The sequence below is a fragment of the Thamnophis sirtalis genome, unplaced genomic scaffold, assembly GCF_051295495.1.
Source record: "Thamnophis sirtalis isolate CommonGarterSnake01/CBP01778 unplaced genomic scaffold, rThaSir2_p1.2 scaffold_7, whole genome shotgun sequence".
Lineage (NCBI taxonomy): Eukaryota > Metazoa > Chordata > Lepidosauria > Squamata > Natricidae > Thamnophis > Thamnophis sirtalis.
The window spans coordinates 66,976,443-67,000,499 of NW_028261387.1; the positions used below are offsets into that span (position 1 = coordinate 66,976,443).

Genomic DNA, 24,057 nt, shown 5'->3' on the forward strand with positions numbered 1-24,057 from the left:
AGAAACAATCAGCTTTAGGCCAATCGATATTTAAAACAGAATATGGATGCACTGGAGAGGAGAAAAGTAAAGATTCCCTCAAGCTGAGTTCAGTTTCAAGCAACTACTTGGACCAATGTTTCTCAATCTTGGCAACTTTAAGGCATGTAAACTTCATGGATGACTAGAAAATCCTGGGAATTGAAGTCCACACATCTTAAAGTTGCCAAGGTTGAGTAACACTGACTTAGACACATTAGCATACAGTTGTAACTAGGAGTTGACAAGATGGTTCAATAGATTTCTCCTATAATAGCTAGAGTTACAACTGTATGCAAATATCCAGCCCAGCCAAATGGCTGGTACATTCCAAGAAATATAAACTGGGTTCCAGATGGCTGTTGCTTAGCAGCATCCCACATACTTAGTTGCTTAGGGAACAGGTTTCTTGTATTCTCATTAGACAGCTGCCTGCTGGAATTGCCATTCCTGTTTGGGAAGATTTTTCACAGCCTACAACTAAAGCAATGGGTTTAGCCAGAACAAGTTATGGAATAATATTGTAGCTGTAGTAAACTAACAAGAGGATTGTTAGTTTAAATCCTGGAGTGAGATATGTTCTATTTCATCTAAAAAAACAAAAACAAAAACACACACACACATACAAAAACACACACACACAGAGAATGAATTTCCCCATATTTAATTCTTATACAAGCAAGAATGAGACTAAGTCCACCTGTAATAATGTTGTACAAAACTGATTATGCTGTACCAGTAACATACTTGACTATTATAAGCAACTGACATAGTTATGTTGAATATGTAGCCTGCAGCCAGCCCCTTTAACTCTCAAATAAACTGAAAATACAGTAAAAGATAATGGACATTTAACCTTGCCCCAACCACTTGCTTGTCAAACTTTGCTTCTTCCTCTTGACAACACCTACTGAAACTGATCTTGAAAAGCTAAGCAAAATCAGGCCTGATTAGTATTTGGATGAGAGATTACAGGAAGATGCTAGTATTATAGGCAAAACTGGGGTGAATGTAACACAAGAAGCCAGGTGCAGGTTAGCTATCATATGTATATTTCCCCAAACCCATTTGAAAATTCAGCAGCTAAACTTATTTGGAGCAGCATGATCTTTTACATCTTTTTGTGAAAGATGCAAAGAGGATGAATTATGTATGTGAAGCCTTTTGAATAGTATATGCCTCAAGATATTAGCATCCAAAATCTATTATTAATTGATTTATCAGATTAAGAGATGACTCCAGCATCTTTCTATTGTAAATTATCATAATTTATTTTTCTATCATTTTAATGTTTACCAGTTTTTAATGTTCATAAGATGTCCAGAGTTGCTTCTAGATGAGATAGGTGGCATATAAATCTAATAAATAAATAAAAATAATTAACTACTGCTTTCTTACAATCAGTGTGGTATTCCCTAGAAATATTGCATTTTAATGACGTGTGTGTTTCTTACTTGTCAACATTCTTTACACTTATTTGAGGATCTATGCTGCTTCTTACTTGTAGCAAATACTTACTTGTAACTGATATGTTACAGCAGTGACAAATATATGTTGTGTTGGGTTATGTGTTTAGGGAAATAGCTGGTAGAGCTTGTGATCCATAAATTTGTTTCACAAATAAGTGCAAGAAGAAATATTTTCTGCATTAAAGGGGACAGTGCTCTTTTCAATGTAGGACACTTATGAATGACATTTAGTGAACTTTACTATCTTACTCCTTCCTTCCCCAACATCACATCTATTGGATATACTGCAGGGGGTTACAAAAGTTGCAGTCCAACACATTTGCAGAAGCAACTGGAGAAAGTAGTTTAGAACGAGAGAGTGTTTGATTATCAAACTTGGGTTGCTATCTAAATCTCAAATATTATGGAAAACCATTGTTACCGTATTTTTTGGATTATAAGATGCGCTGGAGTATAAGACGCATCAAGATTTCGAAGAGGTAAACAACTAAAAAAAAAAATTGCCCTCCCCAGCCCCCAGGAGCACTCTGCATACCTTCCAAACCCTCTGTGTGTCCCATTTTTCACAAAAACAGGGCGTGCAGAAGGTTTGGGAGGCCTGCAGAGTGCTCCTGGCGGCTGGAGAGAGCAAAAACAGCACTCCTGGAGGGTTTGGGAGGCCAAAAATGGGGCATACAGAGTGTTTGGGAGGCCTGCAGAATGCTCCTGAGGGTTGGAGACGGCAAAAACGCCCCCATTTTTGTGAAAAATAGGCCCATTTTTCGCCTCCCAAATCCTCCACGCATCATGTTTTTGTCATTCCCAGTCCCTAGGAGCACTCTGCAAGCCTCCCAAACTCTCTGCACACTCATTTGTGAAAAACAACCCTGTTTTTGGCAAAAATGCAGAGCGTTGGTTTACAGAGGCCAAAATTGACTCTATTCGGTGTATTAAGATGCACCAACATTTCCATCCTCTTTTATGGGGGGGAAGTATGTCTTATACTCCGAAAAGTACGGTATATGGTGTAATATATACCAATGATTCCTTTAATGGTCCCCCCCCCAAGGAATTAGCAACATAAATTTGTCATTTCTACCAGTAATCTCTTTTTACCCGATATGAAGCAGTGCAGTTTTTCCATTTCTTTATATATTCAGCTATGTTATACCAATTAGACTGCAGGGTTTTCCCATGTTGGACTGGAATAACCAGAAAAAAGTAATGTTCACATCAAAATAAAATTGCTATGACCTACAATCATAGTACCTGCTAGACTGTTACCAAGGTTGTTTCACAACCAAATACCTGCCAAACCCAAGTTTTGTTTGCTATTGCTAAAACAGCTGCATCTTTTAAGTTTAGGTGGACTCAATTGCCTCACAAACTTTCACTGAGAGTGCATGATATTTGATACTTACAATACAAAGTATATACTATCTCATTTCAGTGAGGAGTGATGGAAAAGATATCAAAATGGCAACTTTCTTTGTTTAGCTCAGAACCTTTCATGTATATTGCACAGGTTGTTTATATATTGGCTAAAGGATCTATTTTTCACTAACCATTTGCACAGACACTGGAGAGCAGCTATTTAGAGCAGTGGTCATCAACTGGTGGTCTGTAAGAAAGTTTTGGTGGTCCGCAGAAAAATTATTTGCGTTTTTTATATTGTAATAAATCAGGGGTCCTTAAACTACGCCCCCCGGACCGGAAACATGCAATAAATGCTTGTGTTGGCACAGAGAGTCTCTCCCTTTGGGGTCTTTTTGTGGGGGGTGGAGGGGAGCAGAAATTCCGACTCAGGGTCTGCTTCAGCCTCCTGGTGCGGGCCTTTGGGTGAAGGCTGGAGGAAGTGCCGCTGGTGGCAAAGACCCGGAGGGCCTTGTTGCAGTGGGACTGCATCTGGAACTGGAACAAGCTGACCATTTCAGCCCGTTGAGCCTCCAGGGGCCGGTATCTGGCCTTGCACTCCCACAGATCTTCCCTTTGCTTGGAAAGCCTATGCTTGTAGTCCGCAGTGAGATGCTTCTGCCTTCTCGGTCAGATCCAATGAACTGAGCCAGTTGTTTTGCCAACTCTTTTTCGTGGTGGTTGCTTAGCTCCAACAACTGCTTCTTGTTGGGCCCTAAGTAGCCCGGGCAAGCAGGCGAGGAGTGGCTGGGAGGGGAGGGGTGAATAGAGCCTAGCGAAGCCCACCGAGTCATATGACCACCTAGTCATGCCCACTCAGCCGGTCATTAGGCAGATCACATTAGTGGTCCAGGGATTTAAAATTATGAATTTAGTGGTCCCTGAGGTCTGAGAGGTTGGTGACCCTGATTTAGAGAACCCTATGAAAGGTTACCCTAATTCTATGACCTATATGTGTTGTTAAAAATATAGCATGGGCTGCAGAATCTACTACATGGGTGTCAAACTTGATCGTGTCACATGGCATATCGTGATGTTTTTTGCCTTTGTGGAGTCAGAGTGGGTGTGGCCTGTGCATGACGCATCTGGCCTGTGAGTGCCAGTTTGACATCCCTGATCTATTATATGTGGATTGGAAGAGTTAGATCAGCATTCCCCATTTTGGTGCTTAAGACCAAGTTCTATCATCCTTAGTTGTAGCACTGGTCATGTTGGCTAGGAATTCTGGTAGTTAAAATCCAACATATCTAGAGAGAACAAATTGGAAAAACATTAAATGCACAGCAGGATTCTCAGAAATACCTTAATTGCAACTCATACTTTCATACAGCTTTACTCTTCTATGTTTTGCCAAGAGTGAAGAATTGCATAAGCAACTGTTTTTACATATTACATGATCTTTCCACTTTATATAGGTTTTGGCAAAGCGTTCAGCTCATCATATGAGCAAATATAACGATTACAAATTCCAAGATACTAATACATGAGGATTACTAAAAGAAAATAAATTGCAAAAATGTTTTTACTGCACTTACTGCCCTTGAAGAAGTGGAGAATGGAAATTGCTATATTTCTGTATTGTTTGGAGGCCAAAGACAATAATGTATCAAATGTTGCTATTGAAAGACAGCCTGACAGATATTGTCACTCACAATAAACATTAGCCCAGTGTCAATAAAATGAGCAATAGCATTTTAAAAAGAATTCAGTTAGTTTTAGGCTTTTTTACATCTTCAGAAGATAAGTATTTAAATATGCACAAAGATGGAAAGATTCAGCAATATGCAAAAGTTGGTAAAAATGACAAAATGTGCTGAGATGGCTGCATCCTTTGATCAGAGAAAAGACAAATTTTAATTTATTTATTTTAATGGCTACATTGACTTCATTAATCAAAGAGTTTTTTTATTAAGCTATTAAACTAATCATTAAAATTAATCATTAAACTAATTTATATAGCAATTCAACTGACATCTGGGTGGTGATATCTATGTTTATTATTGATTGGGAGGCTTTTTGCATAAAACAGAATTTTTTTTTAGGATTTATGGTTTCAATGGTTACATAGGGTAGATTCTAGAAAGAAGACAATTATGTTGTAACTCTAAAATAAGAGATAAATTTATAATTGTACTTATAACTGATGAAAAGGAAATCAGAAGTTACTTCTCTGTAACTCCCCCCCCTTTCTTGCACTTTTAGCTTTACTTTAAATTTCTTTGTTACTTTATCACTATACATGTGTACACACACAGACACACACATGTAGAGAGAAATAGTATGTATGTAAAAATTAGAAAACTGCAACTCTCCTCAAAGAATGAGGTGTAGGGTTCTCTCCCAGTGCAAATTCCAGAAGTTATGGCTTCATAAATATTTCAAAAATTCAACATAATGTCAAATTTAGTTCAATTTAAGGTACATACAGAGTTATCCTTAAATGTCCTTCTCCTGAAAGAGCAATTCATAACTCTTTAAGTTAATTCAAATATTCAGGATTTTATTATTTTAATTATTTTTCTACTTTTTATCTATGTCAACCACATGAGCATTTTGCAAGCTGAAATACAGGACAGATATGAAATAACATTCCCTTCAATTCTGCACTGTCCAGCAATAGAAGGATGAAAAAAAAAAGTAAAAGTCTATTTGCAGGATCAGACTTTCCCTTCTCATACAGTGACATCACAAACTGTTTCTATGGTAACCATTGCTACTGTTAAAGGTCTGAATCAGTCCAAGAGATGACCAATTAAAAGCAGGCTTTAGATCCTGCCTAGGACTAGGGAGGCAAATGAGACAGAAGGAAAGTACAATTTAATAAGCTCAATTATTTCAATGTAATGAGTTTCATAACCCTTAACTATATTTAGATTTATCTAAAGTAAAAATACTGATTTATAATGGAAATTTAGTCTTAGGAGTTTACGCACTTATGTATACATACAATACACCTGAAAAGAGATTACTTGCTTGCTTTTGTTCACATTGTCTGCTTTCCTGTATCTTTCAGGAAATCTTTGGGGATGGCAAATCTATCATCCATATTTCTTTTGTGCTGAAAGTTAGCAAGCAAGTTAGTTGACTTAAAATACACAGCAGACTATTTTCAGCAGCATCAAACCTAACTGGAAACATCTGCAGGAAAAAGGTTATGGTTATAATAAATTCCAGAGTGAACAATGCCTCCCTATATGCGAAATGCTTTTGAGTTATAGCCTATAACCTCAGAGATAATATCTTATAGTATGAAAGGTGACACAGTGGGGAGCATTCAGGTAGTATGTAAAAGTGACAGTCTTAATTCCCCTTGTTTGTTCTATGCAATGACAAGAGTTATGTCCTTTTAGTGTTTTATCTTATTCATGAACCATGCACTTGCATTTAATCAACAGCTAATCAGACTAAGACAGATCATAAGAAAGTTGTTTCTGTATGTGCAATTTTGAGAAGCTACTTAAAAGCAGCCTACCAGTTGGAACACACCCATCATAACACAGCCTTATTCTGTCTTTGCATCATCTCTCAAAGCTTGATCTAAAAAGGTGGGAATATAATTACTTTCTTATAAAGAACAGGATTGTAAGATCTGCCAGCATTAGGACTGAGAAAATGAGGTTCTGTACTCAAGATTTCCCATTATTATAAGAATGGAACAAGTTGATAACCCGTTAGTTAACTTTAGCTTCATCATGTTATCCATTATATGGTACATTAAGATACAATCCTTGTGACTCAGCCTCTAATATATGTAACTGAGATAGTCATACATTGCTTCTTCATACTTTCATACTTTCCTATCCTTCTCTTTGACACTCGTTTTTAGACTGATATTTTTGATAGTTTTCAATTATGGTCCTTCTATGCCAGGGGTGTCAAACTGGTGGCCCACGGGCTAGATGCATCACATGCAGGCCACGCCCACTCCAGCTCCGCGAAGGGGAAAAACATCACGAAATGTCATGTGACAGCAACATGACACCATGAGTTTCACACCCGTATTCTATGCCATGAATTGTCATATGCACTGATGGGACTGTACAAAATAATAGGAATGCCATTCAATGCATAGTTATCAAGAGATACAGTTTAATGCTTCATACTTATACTGTATCTGACAAACAAAGGAACATTATAAATGCAACATATGCTAACAAATATTTATTCCGTAACTAACATTATAGTGGGAGATAACTGTGACTGGGTTCTCACACTGCAATAAACATGATTTACTAAATAAATCACAACATGTGTTCATGAAACTAGTTAAGCCAATATCGTACAATGACTTACGAGTGATGCAGGGATAGAGAAGAATTTAATATAAAACACAAACCTAGATAAGACATAAATTAGAAACAGCAACAAGATGAAAGATTATTTAATGCCGAATTGACTAGATTATCTGAACCATAAATGGAGACACAGAGCTAAATTAAGTACAGAAAAGGGTGCCTTTTAATTTCTAAGCTTATTTACATCGATAGTGTAGTTTCATATAATAATGCGGAATCAGCATGCTGCACTGTAGAGACCCAAGTTCAAGTCCACCTTAGTCACAGATGCTCAGTTTTGGACCAGTCTCTCATTCTCTCCAATAAAAGAATACATACTGTATATTATAACATATACAATACATTGAACTGTGGAGTCCTTGTTGTTCTCCAAGCTTGGTTGTTTGATTGCAGATGTTTCATTACCCAACTTGGTAACACCCTCAGTGCTGGTGAGTATGGGGTTTGCTCCCTGTTTAATATACAGAAGCTTGTCCTACCAATATTGATGGAGGTGAAGCTTGCGAAACTGGGAGGTTCCAGTCTCTCTTTCTCTCTTTTAGTCCCATTTCTCTTACAACACTGATGATATTCTGGGAGGTCCATATAGCCTCCCTTGAGCTCCTAAAGGAAAAGGATATAAATCTAACCAATAAATAAAATGTATAACAAGGACATAAGTTTAGCAAGACATCATTAACTTGTGTAAGACAAAGTTTTCGTCAAATTGCCTCAGCAATGACAGAATGAAAAATCTGCTCATAAAAACACTCCAAACTTGTAGTCAGCCACAATGCTCTCAATTCACAGAACAGGTCACTAGTCCCTATTGGACGAAGCAGGAAACTAAACTGCCCAAGTACTTTTGAATAACAGAAGTAATTACTGAAATTATCATGCTCAATTCTGTTTTACTTTGTTTGCCAAGGCCGTAACCTTTCAATTCAAACATTTTATACTGTTTCTAACTCCATTTGTGCTAGACCAAACACTACTCTCAAATGATAATGAAACACGAAAGCATCATCACTAATGGATCCACAACACATACTCTACAAAAGATTAAAACCTTGAACCTTAGAATCTTTACTGCTCTATAGGGGCAATAACTCTTTACTGCCATCTGGGGGCCGTCCCGATATAGTAACCCGATGAACAGGGCTAGCTGGGGAAAGCATCATCTTCCCTCGGGGCGGAAACGCATTTACAGTTGAAAACGACATCCCAATTTAGTAAGAAGAGCCTACAAAGTCACAACTTGTGATTCACGTGGCGTCCATCTCAAGTTCATGGAGTTATTTCAGTTTCACCTAAATGGCCCCAGCCTCGGTGACGCCCGATTAATTGCTCGAACCCCCAAAGACCCCGATCCAAGATGAGGCGGAAGACAAAAAAGACAAGGCAAAAGACAGCGGCGGCTCCGCGATTGTTCTCCCTCTATAAGTCTTGTATGGCTACTTTTAAGGGCATCCAAGTGACAACCGCCCCGGCCAAGAAAGGCAGCATCTACTACCCGGCAACCCTTGGAAAGTCTACTCACAAGTTTCAGCCACGCGGTCTGCTTGCCTGCTTTTTGCCCTCGTACCAGATAAGCCCCAGAACTGAATCCGGCTGAGCCGCTTGGGAGGGGAAAGAATCACCCAGCCGGCGAAGGTTGGGGGGAGAAAGGAGGCAGAGCAAGCACCGCCAGAGGCTCGGAGCAAACTTTCGCCCTCCCAGCTGGGACCCGGCTGACTCACAAGCGCTGCCTCGCTCATAGGAGGGCGAGGAAGGCGCTGGCATCCAGAGCCGCATGCTCACAACGCCTTTTCCTCCTCCGCACACGCAGGGGCTGTCGCCGCCCGAGGAATTCTCACACTCAGCCGGCGCTTCTTTGCGCTGCTCTGCCCCACCTCCTCTGCAACACTTCGGCGGGGCAGGAGCGTGTCCGGGGGAAGGGAAACAGTCACTTTCCCCCCACGCTGAAGAGCGAATCGCTCCCACATATATATAAAAAGAAACTTTCCTCGGCAAGACAGGAAGCCAGGTTCCCTCCGCTGCAGAGAGAAGGGGCGTAACCCTGCTATTATGTAGGGCTGCTTTGCGGCCTGCTGAAAATCCCTTTTCTCTTTCAGAGAGGAGTTAATTTGTTCGTAGAAAGAGCTGGGTCTCCTCTGGAGCCGGATACGAAGCCATTCCAATCCCTGAACGGTCAACACCCAACTCTCTCCCCCTGGTTGCCCCCCCCTTTCTTTGCTGAGGCACTAAACAGGACAATTTCTCTGGCCTCATTGGACTTAAGTTCTTGGAGATGGTGGCAATGACAGGATTATCCCACCGAGTGTGTGGGTCACCTTGAACTATTAATGTGGTTGCCTCATTTGTGATTTATGGTATCTTTATGTTATAGGTGCTGGTATTTTGAAGAAAGTTGGGCCTGACATTGGCCTTAGGTCATCCAAGATGCCACTTTTGTTCCTTGGAGCTCATCGGATAGCCACAGAACAAAAAGCTAGAACCACCAGAGGAAGGCCCCAGAGGTGCTTTTCAAAAGGCAACTGGACTTTCCTGTTTTTTAATTTGAAAATGTCCAGTCGCCTTTGGAAAAGTGGCTTTGCGACAACTATGATCAGGATGATGAGAATCTGAGGGTTCTTGGTGCTCTCCGAGCTTGTTTCTCTTGCAAACATTTGGGAAATGAAACATCTGCAAGAAAACAAGTTCAGAGAGCACCAAGGAGCCTTCATTTCAACCCTGAGCTACAAACATTCCCCTTTATTGGATTGAGAATCTCCATAGACAATGGAGGAAGGGTGAAAGGCAAAGTTTTATCTTCCCTAAAGGGAAGGTGGTATAAGTATCTTTTAATTAAATGGACTATCTTATGCAGATATCCAATGCTATGTTGATACCTGCCTGCAAAAGGTAGGTTGCTGTTGCATTCTTATTAAAGTATATGAAAGACAGGCCTATTTCTAAAGCATATAGTTTAGAGAAATACATGTTTTCACTTTTAATTTTTAAAAAAATAACAGTTGCAATTAGTAGATATTTGGACCTGACACAGTTCAGTGTGATTACCAAAACATCTCATAATGACTAGCTGTTTAAATACAGTTTTTGTAATTACTGTCATTCGAAAATAATTCAGTTGACTTGTTTCCCAGTCAGTGTTCTTAAGACTACAGCCTTAAATCATTTTGTCCGTTTATACTACTGTAGAGTTATTTTATAAATGCCGCGCTGAACATGTCTGAAAAACAGAACTTGTAATGAAAAGCCCCTCACTTTTATCTTTTTAAAAGAAAAAAAGATTGTTGATGTGCATTCTTCCTAAATACAAGAAGATATTTAAGTACATTTATTTTAAAGATATCACAAAATCTTATCTGCACCAAAATTCTTTTAATGTAAGGAAAACTTAGCTGGCTCAATTTAACTTGATGGCTTTAATGATGCAGTGATTCTTGATTAGTTTATGAATGTGAATATATATATTCATGAATATATATATATATATATATATATATATATATATATATATATATATATATATATATATATATATATATATATATATATATATATATATATATATATATATATATATATATATATATATATATATATATTCATGAGTTTGCCTGACTCTTGAAGTGCAAATCCTGCAGTGCAAAATCAACACACATCTCACAGAGTATGAAAAATTTAGGATTTAAAGCCCAAGAAAACCTTGCTTCGTGCAAATATGCTAAACCTTTATCCCTTATGTGAACAAGCAATTTTGATGAGTTAAAGAAATCAGAGTGGCTTAGGGGGTCTACTGTATATGGATTACTCTGAAAATGGACAGCTAGAGCAAAAGCCAGAAAAAATTCTTTGGCCAGAGATTTCAGCATATGTGCATGGTTAGAAGCCTATCATCTTTTAGGGATGTTTACTTCTCTGAAAGTATTTCAGGAAACATACTTCAGGAGACAGATGGTACATTCATGTCCCACTGACTTCTAAACCACTCTTTTCAATCAGAAGCACTGACTTGCCCTAATCTCTGTAGGTGGTCATCAGAAGAAGAGCCAAAAGAAAAATACCAGTTGCACCAGGTTCTTAGCTAGCAGCTTTCATGGTAACAGGTTTAGATTTTAGAGATTATACAGAAATATTTCCAAGAACTTCTTGGGAATGTTCTATCCAGTTCTAAGCATATATTTTAGAGTTCTTATTTAAAGATGCAAGGGCAAATCCTCCATCAATGTTTTTCTCTATTTTTCCCTATGGCTAATAACATTTTATCTCATTAAATTCATACTCTTATCTCATTAAACAAACAAACCAGTTAGAGTAAGGTTGTGTATTATAAGAAAACCCACTCTATTTATAACTCTGATCCTTGTGGCCTTCAGATCTTTCTACTAATGAAATTTTGGATCAGGCATGACCAACCCATGGCCTGCAGTCCATATGCAGCCTCCTCACAAGGTAATAAAATATATATTAATTATTATTTTTGTTATTTATATAGCAAAAGGTTGGACAACCTTGCTTTAGCTATTGTTGAAAATCTGTACAATTATTTCTTTGAGGTCAACTAAACTCAAGTTCTAATTGAGTTCAAATCTCACCGGCTCAGGGTTGACTCAGCCTTCCATCCTTCTGAGGTGGGTAAAATGAGGACCCAGATTGTTGGGGGCAATATGCTGACTCTGTAAATCGCTTAGAGAGGGCTGAAAGCCCTATAAAGCGGTATATAAGTCTAACTGCTATTGCTATTGCTAATTAGTATTTTTTATACAACGTTATAGGGTTTTGGCATGAATACTTCCAAATATAATCTGTAGTACACCTCTGTTATACTTTGGCAACATATAATGCAATATTAATGCATAGTAAAACTGCACTTTGAACTGCATTGTACAATAAGAAGCAATACTTTCTTACCACCATAAACTTTGTTAAAAAGTATCCAAAGTACAATTTTATTTGTGAGAAAAGGCCACTTTCTTTCCACAAGTGGAAAAACTTCCTACACTACTATCTCTATAAATCTGAATGTATTTATAGAATGAGCAACTAATACATGCAGCAAAGCCTAAACCAGAAATTTAAGAAATTAAAATTGTATAGTTCTTCTGTTCATGTAATAAGCTAAAAATTTGCCTTACAGGGAGATTAATCAAAAGGCAGAAATGAACATGTTTGCTTGTTCACCAGTGCTCAAGCAATTGGCCTAATATCTCAAATACATTGAGCAACATATTTTGCTTACATAAAATACTTAATCATAATTATTTGTATAGTATTCTCTTTACACTAGCTACTGTACATCAAATAGAAATGTGCACCAGATTTTAGTAAAGCCTTTATCCCAAAGCAGAGTAATTCATACATATGATTCATTCATTCATTCATTCAGTTTTCTTCCACAAATGTGTTGTGCTGTGAAAAATGGCATAATATTTATATTAAGTATTATAATGGGAGAAAGAACATTGAAATCAATAATCAGAGTGACTCTTGAAATCATTAGTCCTGGATCAAAGCACCTTGTAAGTTAGAATGACTCTATGGTTTAAAAGAGGCCTTTAGTGTTATTACCTGCTTGTCTCACTGTTGCCTGGTCTTTCATCCTGAACGTTTGTATGACTATTCTTTGTGACATGCATTAGTGAGCTAAATAGGCTCAATGATCTATTTTTGAAAATAACAGTGAATCAATCCTGTTTTTTCCCCATTTTCAGCCCTCAGTAATAAATTCTAGTGAATGGAAGTGCCATTCTTATTGAAACAGTCCTTTTCCCTCAAATCTCCTTCAACGTGTCTAAAAATTGAGAACATTATTTTCCATTATCAGTGTTATTTATTTAGCCTCCCAACTCAAATCAAATGGCTTGGGGGTGGTGGGTTTACTTCTGTAGGCGTGGAATTACTTGGTGGACATAGTCTGGTGGGTATGGCAGGGGAAGGATACTGTAAAATCCCCATTCCCTCCTGATCAGCTGGGATTCAGGAGGCAGAGAATAGATGGGGATGGGGCTAGTCAGAGGTGGCATTTACCGGTTCTCTGAACTATTCAAAATTTCTGCTACTGGTTCTCCAGAACTGGTCAGAACCTGCTGAATACCACCTGTGACCAGAGCAAGGTCAGTACAGTACTCTAGATCAGGGGTGTCAAACTCACTACGACACATTGTCATCACGCGACATATCGCAACTTTCTCCCCTTTGCTAAACTGAGGGTGGCCAGTGTGTAATGCATCTTGTCCGCAGGCTTAACATCCCTGCTCTAGATCATAGAAGAACAGAATTGGAATGTTTTCTCTTTGGTTTAGAATCAAATGCTTTTATATTTCAATCATATGAACACATTATACTGTTCCTCACAGAGACTGGAAGAAATGTCCATCACTACTACTGTGGACACAGATATCTGCTTCTAAGCAGAATTGGGAGGACTGCATATTGACATTTCCTTTTTACAGGGATTCAAGTGGGTTTGTAACCCATTCATAATAGATCAGTTTTAACTGAGCCAGAATGCAAATTGTACATGGGCTGGGTCAAGAGCAGAAGCTGTGACAGATATTTTTGCAAATAAGGAATGATCTCTGGCACAGAAAACCAAGCAAACATCCTGGCATGGCTTCAGTAATGTAGTGCTGTTGTGGAATCGATGTTCTTCAGTAATGCAGAATTCCTTCTTCAGACCTGTTCCAGCTCTAATTGCCTAAATGCAATCCATTATTGCGAAGGACCCATCTTTCACTACATCTTTCACTACATCTTCCTTTGCTCATTGAAAATTACACTATTTGACTCCTTGTAGTACATCTCTATACGTAACTAATTCAAAACAAGCCCTGCTGATTTAACTTCAGAAGAGCAAATGCACAGTTGCAGCGTTCATTTGCACTCTAGCAAGTTACCTTCCTGCTATCTAGTCTTAAAAATCCCAAAACATAAATTCCTAAATGGCAGCAAAACACTCATATACAACCATCCAATGGTTTTTAAATGTGTGATGGTATTTTGAATCTAATACAAAAATTATGCAAATATATTAAAACATGATTATTGTCTTATAGTGAAAACCCAAGACTTGTATTATGCAAAGGGAAAATTAAATATATCATCTGCAAAATTGAGTTTATTTATAAGGGATACAACAAATCATGGTTGTGTTACTACTACCTCCAAATGGATTTAAGAATTCATGAAATAGTAAACACACCTGAACTTCCAAGATACTAATCTTACTCAGATCATTTCCTAATCCCTTGCATAATCTAATATACCTGCTTAATGCCCTGCAATATGTTCAGTACTTAAGTTTTGAATGTTTTTACTTTGTAGAAGGACATTATATATTTAGAAAACTTTGCCCTGCTCCAAAAACTTTAACCATTTCTACTATATTTAAGCACTTAGCTTCTATGTTTTCCCCAAATAATGTTGTTAGGAATTACAAATAGAATAAAAACTAAAGCAATCTACAAATATAGAAAAAAAATACAAAAAGGAAAAACATATAAGACAAAAAGAGATAAAGGAAAAAAGAAATTACTTTGCCTATCATCCCAACAAATAAAAACAATTTTAGTAGCTTATCAGTAAGCATAACATAAACTCTCTTCATCTCAAATTCATCTCTGAACTAAAACTTAAAATCCAAAAGCCTCATCATTGTTCCTTATCGGCAAAAGTCCAATAAGGAAAACCAGACATTAATTTTCTAGTTTAATCTTGTTCGACAAAATCTTGGTTTGGCCAAAACTCAGCAGCACTTTTTCATGCGGCTGTTGATAAAAATAGGATGAGCAACATGATTGCCAGCATCCAATGATGGATATGGCACAAGAAGAAGAATAATCTTGTTTGAATAAGTCACCCTTGTATTCCTTACCTAAAATCTTAAGACCCTTAGCTTTAACCCATTCAAATATAGTATATATAGTATAGTAGTATATATAATATATAGTATATATAGGAAGTTGTTTATGGTTTTGGTTTTTTTAATCCAAGAATCTTTCAAAAGTTTAACAGATCATTTTTTTAAAAAAATATTTTTTTATTTTAAATACAAATAATACAAACATAGTACATATAAATCTAAATACAAAAAAGGAAAAAATACAAATATTACAGTGCACAGCCTCCCCAAAGACCACTTTTTCTCTTATATTTCTTCTTTTATAACTACTAAAAGATATACAATATATTCCAATTGTGCCCTTATCCCTCCAAAACAATATATATTCCTTAATAGGTTTATTCCTTTTGCCTTCCAATGACAGTTTTTATAAAATTCCTCTATATTTCATTATAATTGTTTGCTTTAATCATCCCTTTTTAAAATTTAATTTCTGTTGTTAAATTTATTATTTATTGCCAAATTTCATTAAACCATTTATTTTTTTTTGAATATCCCAATTTCATCCCCAATATTTAGCCATCACTAATTTAGCTGCCATTATCAAATTTACAATCAATTCCTTTTTTGTTTCATTTATATCCTGTTTTTCCCTAGCAACAGTAATGCAATCTAAATTTACATTCAAAAGTACTCTAATTTCTCTAAACACCATGTCCCATATTTTTTGTGCACTATCACAATCCCACCACATATGTTTATATGTTCCAAACTCTTTCTTGCACCTCCAACAAATATTTGTATATTTACCATCTACAGGATTTAATTTACGTGGTTTTAGGTACCACCTCCATATCACTTTATATCAATTTTTCTTAACTCTAACTTATACATTCTTATATACTCTTCTATTCCAAATATTTTTCCAATCATTATCATTTATTTCTCCTAAATCTGATTCCCAAATTAATTTTAAACCTTTTGCCCGCTCTTCTAATTCAGTTAATATTGTATATATTTTCTCAATTCTTCCTTTACCTCACATTCTTTTATAATCATTTCAAATTTTGTTAACTATCTTTCTCCTTGAATTTTTCTTCCACTTTTATCCATTTCTCTAATTGTATTAAATTCAACCAATTTAATTTAATATCTGATAAAACGTTCTTTACTTGTGTTATATTCTTTATCTTGCTCTTCCAGTCTTCCCATTTATATATCTAATTTTCTTTTAGTTTACTAATCCATTCTTTCAATTCAATCTTAGGGAATTTCTCCATTTCCACCACCGGTATTAAAGGAGAAATTCCTGGCATTAACTGGCATCTCCATTTATTCCATAATTGTATCAAATTTTTTAAAAAGAAATTTTGAATCCTCCTAGCAATTTTTTAAATATCCTTTTAAAAGCAATATGTTTCTATACAATCACCTATTTTCTTTAATTCTTTCAACTCTATATCCCTCCATATTAACTCTGTAGTTAATGCTATAATATCTGGGACCACTTTTAATTGATTAGGTACCCAATTATTTCTAACATTTGGAAGACCCAGCCCACTCTTTTTTAATGGTTCATACCATAATGCTTTGCTTATTCTTGCTCTCTTACCTCCATTACAATACACTTAGTTTAACAGACCTCTTTGATCTAGTAAGAAAAAGTTATCCAAGTAACTTTTCTAATTTAATAATTGTGTTTCTCTTTTAGGGAGTGAAACATTTATTGGCTTCATAGGTGTATCTAATACATCTTTCTCTATACATTTATCATTAGTTGACACATTTAAGTTCACCTTCAAATTAATTTCAAAATTATCCATTATAATTTGATCTTCTTCTGTAACTTCGTTGACACAGGCTCTGACTATTACATTAAGTAATTTTTAAGACCAGTATTCAAAAACCTTTATTAAAGATTGTTGCTCCAGTCTTTTTCTTTAATTAACCAAATGGTTGAATTGTCCTCTAGTTTAAAGTGTCAAATTTTCAAGGTCCCATTGTCATGTTTCCCTTTTAAAAAATCCAAAAACCTAAGCAATCAGCATTTTCAGTGGAATATTTCCTCTAAATAATTCAATGGTATATTCCAAATCATCTGACCCTTAATCTGTTAACTTTCTAAAATAAATAAATAAATAAATAGATAAATAAATAAATAAATATAAATAAATAAACGTTTCTAAAGCTTTTAAAATCATAGTTAAACCAACTTTCTCCAGCAAGACAACTCACCCAATGCATACTGTGCAACCTTGCTGATTAAAAAGTCCTTAATCTTTCCACTACAGTTAAAAAATAATCCAAAATGTTATTAAGAAATGAGACTCGTTCCTTAAGGCAGTGTTTTTCAACCTTTTTTGTGCAAAGGCACACTTTTTTCATGAAAAAAATCACGAGGCACACCACCATTAGAAAATGTTAAATTTTTTTAACTCTGTGCCTATATTGTCTATATATAAGGTGTTTTTCCCACGGCACACCTTACACTATGTCACGGCACACTAGTGGTTGAAAAACACTGCCTTAAGGCCTTATGTCCTTAAAATATTGTGCTTTGGGTGTGAGTTTGAAGGTATTCTGGATTTTCAGTCACTCAATTCAATAGCTCCCAAGTACACATATTCATGGTCTACTCATGAAGAGTGGCTGTCTGGAGTTACATGGATTATCTCAATGATTGCTCTCTCCTACCTCTGGAGAGATTTTGCTGGTACAGATCCAGCACCTGACTCACTTCATAAATACAGTTGCTCTATCATCAGATGTCAGCTCGTCATGGTGCTCATTGCAAGTTTCTGATATTTTAAGTAGATACAATGCCCTTGATAGGCAGGAATTGTGGCAGCCCTGCTGTATTCCTTGTCTGCTAGTAACACAGCTAAGTCCCAGATTCACGGCTAGAGTTAATATGAAAACTCCTCCCACAGCAATGGCATGCACACATTAATCTCATGTGATGTTGGTACATTTCATCTTATTCCATAGCATACAGACAGGAGCAGTGACGCAGCTTCCAGTCTACTGAGTTCAAATAAGAACATCAATTCAGTACTAATATACAAATTAAATCTGTACAAAGCAGTTGAAGGGATGCTTTACAAAGAACATGAGCAGTGAGGAGACTTTTTCATTTTGATTGTTTTCCTATACTACAAAACGGCTAACTTTACTTTCCTGCAGACTGATTGGAAAGAGGAAACAAGGAGTCAGAGTTCCCCAGTTTATAAAAAAACAATGTGTTCCTCATGTTTGTTTGTTTTGCTTTCTCTCAGTTATGTATAAGAAACTTCTATGGTTAGCCCCCAAAATATAAGTAATGTAATTATATACTTCTATGCATGTTTTAATATGAAAAATAGGGCAAAATATTCAGGTTAACACAAGTTGAACAATTCATCCTTCAACTTTACAGCAAAAAACACAGCAAGACTTCACAAATCAAAGTCCATTACTGCAGAACTCCAGCAGAGTTGAAACAAACTTGAAAACTAATTTTCAGGAGAAAAGAAATTCATCTGGCATATTCTTCCTAGTTCCTTATAGACCCTGAATTATTTATTGTGGATGAAGAGTGGGATGGATGAAATATAACTACTATACAATCTGGCAGGATAAGTGCCACCTACTTCTTCAGAGCCATAAAATAAAACCTGTTCAGTCCAATATATTTTAATATCCAAGGTGAAGGTCAAGATAATAGGACCTCCCTCCTCCATTTCTCCTAGAGACTTATAATTGAATTTTATTTCATTAGTAGTAAGGAAACAATATTCTTCCCACTTTACCGGAGGACAGTAGACTAGCTAGAGAGGAGGATGTGCAGGGCAGGATATGCTGAACATAATTTTTTACTTTCCAACTGAGTGGAACAGCCAAAGAATTGTCAACAATGCCTCTTCCATACCACCCATGCTAACCATCTCACTCTGTGCACTGCAAGGGCCAGGCTGATGGCTACCAGAAACTTTTTTCTCTTTTACATAATAGAGAAGAGTGAACAGTAATGTGATTGCTTATTTCTTTTTATTTAATGACACAAGACATGAGTTTGATAAATTTCTATTGACCACAATTCTATCCCCCTCTAAAATATCCCGTAATAGAGATGGCAGAATCCATTAAGTTATAAAATGCTTTACTACCCAATTCTATGCAACAGGCCTACTGAAATGCTCTTTAGTTGAGTGACAAGAATATCTCAAATTAATAATAAATCTGGAAAGTTAAACAATAGCTATTGTTTTTCTCTGTAAACTCCTGGCTAATTATACCATCGCCATATGCTAAATATATAAATAATTTTACATTAAAGGAATTTGCTGTTCCTCTAATAAAAACTATTCTATCATTTAGGAAGAACTAAAATTCATTAAATATGCCACTCATCAGGGACAATGTGCCATTATTTATTAAAATGCATGATTAATGGGTCAGGGAAAATTCCCAGTCTTGTTAATTGGCACATTCACAAATGTTACTTAAGAATACACTTAAACAAAAAGAAATTAATGGTACTTAATATTTTTCTTGAACATCTAATAGCTATAGTTAATGGCAAATCACTTCTGTATCATTACATACTTCTGTATGTGCATGTGTCCATGAAATCATCAAGAATAAATCTTAGTTAGGTGCAGATTTTATATAATATCAACACTGTCAAAAGTTCTGGACAGAAGGCTCATTTTAATAACTAGCAGAAAAGGTTTGATGCAGTTAATCTAAATGAAATACATCTGTGCTTTTGCCATCTATCTTTATTCACTCTTCTTTTCAGGAAAAAAAACAATCTTAAGTTCCTTTATATTTAGATTCTAAGTTATCCAAGTACCTTTCTGAGTTTCTTTGCTTGTTCTGCAGTTACAAGCTATGCCCCCTCCTATCTAATCATTTTCTAAGCAGCATCTTCCCCTCCTGTCTCCAAGGTCATTCCCACACACCATTACACCCTTCTTAGTCATCTTTCTGTTCCATAAACAGCATTCTATTTTTCTGGCAACAGAAAGGCAAATTCAATCATGTGGTAAATCAGGTTGTATCACTTCGGATTCTGAACTAGATTACCTCAATCACTTCTTTTGCCAAAACTAGGTCCCATGTTAAATATTCCATTGCGTTTCTAAAATGACAATTAACAGATCTCTCAATAAGAACAAAATAAGAGAGTTTATCTTAAAATTGACTCTCCTGTTTCATTCTATACAGGAGGACAACAGAACAGGTGTGTGAATCATGAAATTGAAGTGCTTTGAGAGAGGCTCTCTGTTCAGATCAATAAGCAGCAATGGCTAAGATATACAGTTAAGCTTGTTTACTATTCTGAAGAGGCAACAGATCTTGGCACAGGTTCACTTTTCTCCAAAGGAAAAAGAAATTAGACTTTCTAAAGACTTGTCTATTCATCATTTCATAAAAAAGCTAATGCTTGCATTATGTTTTAGAGAACAGATAGACTTTATGTACTTTAAATTCCTAAAATAGTTCTTTAAAATAGCCCATTATTATTCTTATTATGTTTGTGATTGTAATGGGAGCTTCTTTAAAGCTGTCTAAAAAAATTGCGAGGTGATATTTGAACCAAAAGCAAGAGACTGCAATTGGGGAAAAAAGATTTTTTTTAAAAAGCTTTGTGCACAATGCTAACACTTTTGCAGTAGCAAAACTTCTATATGTCACAGTTCAATTGCTGGCCTATTTTGCTGTTACTGTGAATGCTGTAAAATTGGGATTGTGGGTATTATGAAGATTTGGATCCCCCCCTTTTTTAATGCAGGATCCTTTAGGGCAGAAAGGTTGAGAAAGACTGGATGAGAATATTAGCCCTGGTAAATAAATAGACATCTTTCTTCATTATTTAGGTAGACATTAATTCAAAAATGTTTTTCATTTTCAAATATGATAGACCACATATCATGTTTCCCCTATTAGAGCCAAGGTGGCGCAGTGGTTAAAAAGCAGCACTGCAGGCTACTGCTAGATCAGCAGGTCAGCGGTTCAAATCTCACCGGCTCAGGGTTGACTCAGCCTTCCATCCTTCCGAGGTGGGTAAAATGAGGACCCAGATTGTTGGGGGCAATATGCTGACTCTCTGTAAACCGCTTAGAGAGGCCTGAAAGGCCTATGAAGCGGTATATAAGTCTACTGCTATTGCTATTAGTTTCTAGGCCTAGATATTAATATAAAAGATAAAGGTTTCCCATGTCCATCATGTCCAACTTTAGTGGGTGATGCTCATCTCAGTTCTTAGCTGAGAGCGCCACATTTTCTGAAGATGAATTGGTGGTCAGGTGGCCAGCATACCCCAAGGCTCATGGATATCTGTTACTTACCCACTGAAGTGGTACCTATTTGTCTACTTGCATTTGCATACTTTCAAACTGCTAGATGGGCTGGAGTTGCGGCAAGTAACGGCATCTCATCCCATCGTATGACAGCTGTCAATAAGCTCATTGCTTTTAACTATTGAGCCATTGTACCCCTAGATATTAATATACAGTACACTTATTCAATTATCATGAACCAATGTATTTCAAAATGTAACCTATAATTTATATATAACTTCTTGAATTTCTCATACCTTACAAGACTGACTACATATTTCCATCATATGTGTACCATAGTATTATGTGCTCCTTTTTATTACTGTTATCCATGTACTCTAAGCCATATGATAAATAAAATTAATGTTTGCATATAGATTGATGAATGTTGGGAAATACAGAAAATCATTTAGAATGAAAAATGTTACCCATCACTTCACTTATTAATAGAACTACCTGTCTCTTGTGTTATAGTTACAATTTGCTTTACACACATGAAGATCCTTCTAGAACTGGAGGAATTTGTTTACATACCAAGAACCTATTTTTAGTTTTACATTTTAATAGAATGGGAAACATGAAACATCTTAAAGAAAGTCAGTAAAAAGAAATACAGAAGTACCAAGCTATACATAAACAGCAAAAGATGTGGTATTCATGGATTTTACATTCTTGTGTCTTCTAATTTCTCATATATTAGCTTTCTCAACTAGATGCTTTCTAAAAAAATGTCAAGCAGCTATTATTCCCAACCACATGTCTAAAAGAAAAGTTTAATAATGCAGGGATTACCATTCCAAAACATGTCAGTAATGACACTGACATTAATAAAGACATCAATTTAAATATTCTTTTGTTTCTTGAAATATTCTCTATCTTCAGGAGAAAAATATCCTTACTGCTTGCTTTTCTCAAGAGAGCCATATATAGTATAATTTACAACATAATCATATCCACTTCTCCAAGTTGACCAAACACAACTCAGGCAGAGAAAGAAACACATCATTAGTTTAAATGCACAAACAGCAATTAGAAAGTACTGAAAAATACCAGGCACTGAATCTCAAGTTTGACTTACTGTAAGTACTGTCAAATATTCTGAACTTTTGGAAAGATGTGTGTTGTTATCCCCAAGATTATTTAGGGCAAAACCCAGGAGACCTATCATGAACAGCTTTTGGAATGCTAAATTATCATCAAATTTGACCAAGTTAGAATTTACTTGGCTTTGCATTTAGTTAAATACTACATTTAGCTTCAGTTCTATTAATATGGATATTATTTCTACCAAATACCTGAACTTTGGCAACTATTTTAAAAACCCAATATTTCCAAAACTTAATATTTAGCATTTCTGTGTTTTGAACATAAAAACTGAATTTGCAAATTCACAGGGTATGCATCTAGCTTGCAGTCTAGCATTTCTTAGTAAATAAGATCAGTCTGTAAATAAGATCATTTTCAATTCAGATTTCAGATGTAGACATATAAAGACAGAATAAATGGGGCAGAACTGGAGAACACGGATCGCTCCCATAAACAAGTATCACCCTTCTGTTGATGTTCTTAGGCCAACTGGAATTTTTCATTACATAGGAACACTTAAATTTTTTGCCTGGCCACACTTGTAATACAAGAGACTTTTATATCAGCTTACTTGGATATGCATTCATTATCTAGAATGATCATGTCTTCAGAATTATTTGTGAATTCAATCTCGCTGCCTGGTTTCTTCCTCTTTAGAATGACATTTTTTTCATTCTTCATTTCATTCCTTAAAATTTTTGTTTTGTTTGTACCACATTCTAAAATTACTCCTTGCAGGATAGTTTTACTCCCCAAAGGCCCATTTCACCATACAGCAATTTGTCCCCGCTAGTAAACTTCTCATGAGGAAAAGGTAGCCCAGCTACCTTTGCTAAGCAACATAGGATTCTGGCCAATTAAAGGCTCATTTTGTTCAAAGGATGCAGAACTTCAAACTTATTTCCCTTATAAACACAGCAGATCATTACCACTTCTTCAATTGTAGTTGTCAAGAACTAGAGTTCACATACAGAAACCTTTGAGATGAAAATAACTTTTAAAAATGGCTAATTGGAAGATCATGTTTCCTTCAATGCCTGAAGGAAATCAAGATCAGAGATTTTAAACAAATCAAACAGAAATAAAGGTGACACCATAAAAATCTAACAAATGTATTACAATCCTAGTTTTCAGTGAGTGGAGTCCAGTTCATGAGATACATGAATAAACAGCCTTAGGCATTTTTATCTCATTCTAAGCTGAATAGAGATGCCAAAAAGCAGCTTTGTATAAGGATCATTTACTTCCTTAGAGAATTATTCATGAAGAATAATATCTGGCAATGAAGCAAGAAGCGGAAAGCAATATTTTAAAACTAAATAGTTTGGTGGGTGAAAGCAGTGAGTAGTTTATTCACATCTAATGTAATAAATCTCCAAATACTCATAAATATAATGCTACTAGTTATTTACTAATCAACACTTAATAGACTAAGCAAAAGGCTCAAAGGCAGCATCGTGGTCAAATTGATAAGAGAACTATATTATTTTGCACTTAGACAATACCTTTTTTCCAGGATCTAATATTTTTCAGTTGCTTAGTATTAATACTTTTAAGGATGAATCTCTCAAATGCAATCTTGTTCACTTCCACTAAAAAAGTTATAGTCTTGTACCACTATGCTATTTCATAGCTTTAAGTAAAATGCA

General features: G+C 35.9%; 1 protein-coding gene across 4 annotated transcripts in view; it reads right to left on the reverse strand.

The window, feature by feature from the left end:
- Nucleotides 1–24,057, reverse strand: part of DLGAP4 (DLG associated protein 4) — a 399,144-nt gene that overhangs the window by 30,943 nt on the left and 344,144 nt on the right. Inside the window, exon 1 of one of the 4 annotated variants that reach the window (XM_014053170.2) lies at nt 8,893–8,950. The exons of the other annotated variants lie outside the window; for them this stretch is intronic. Coding sequence (XP_013908645.2) covers nt 8,893–8,947 — 55 coding nt within the window. The 5' untranslated portion in view covers nt 8,948–8,950. Of the gene's footprint in view, nt 1–8,892; nt 8,951–24,057 lie in introns of those variants that run through there. 4 annotated transcript variants of the gene reach the window in all.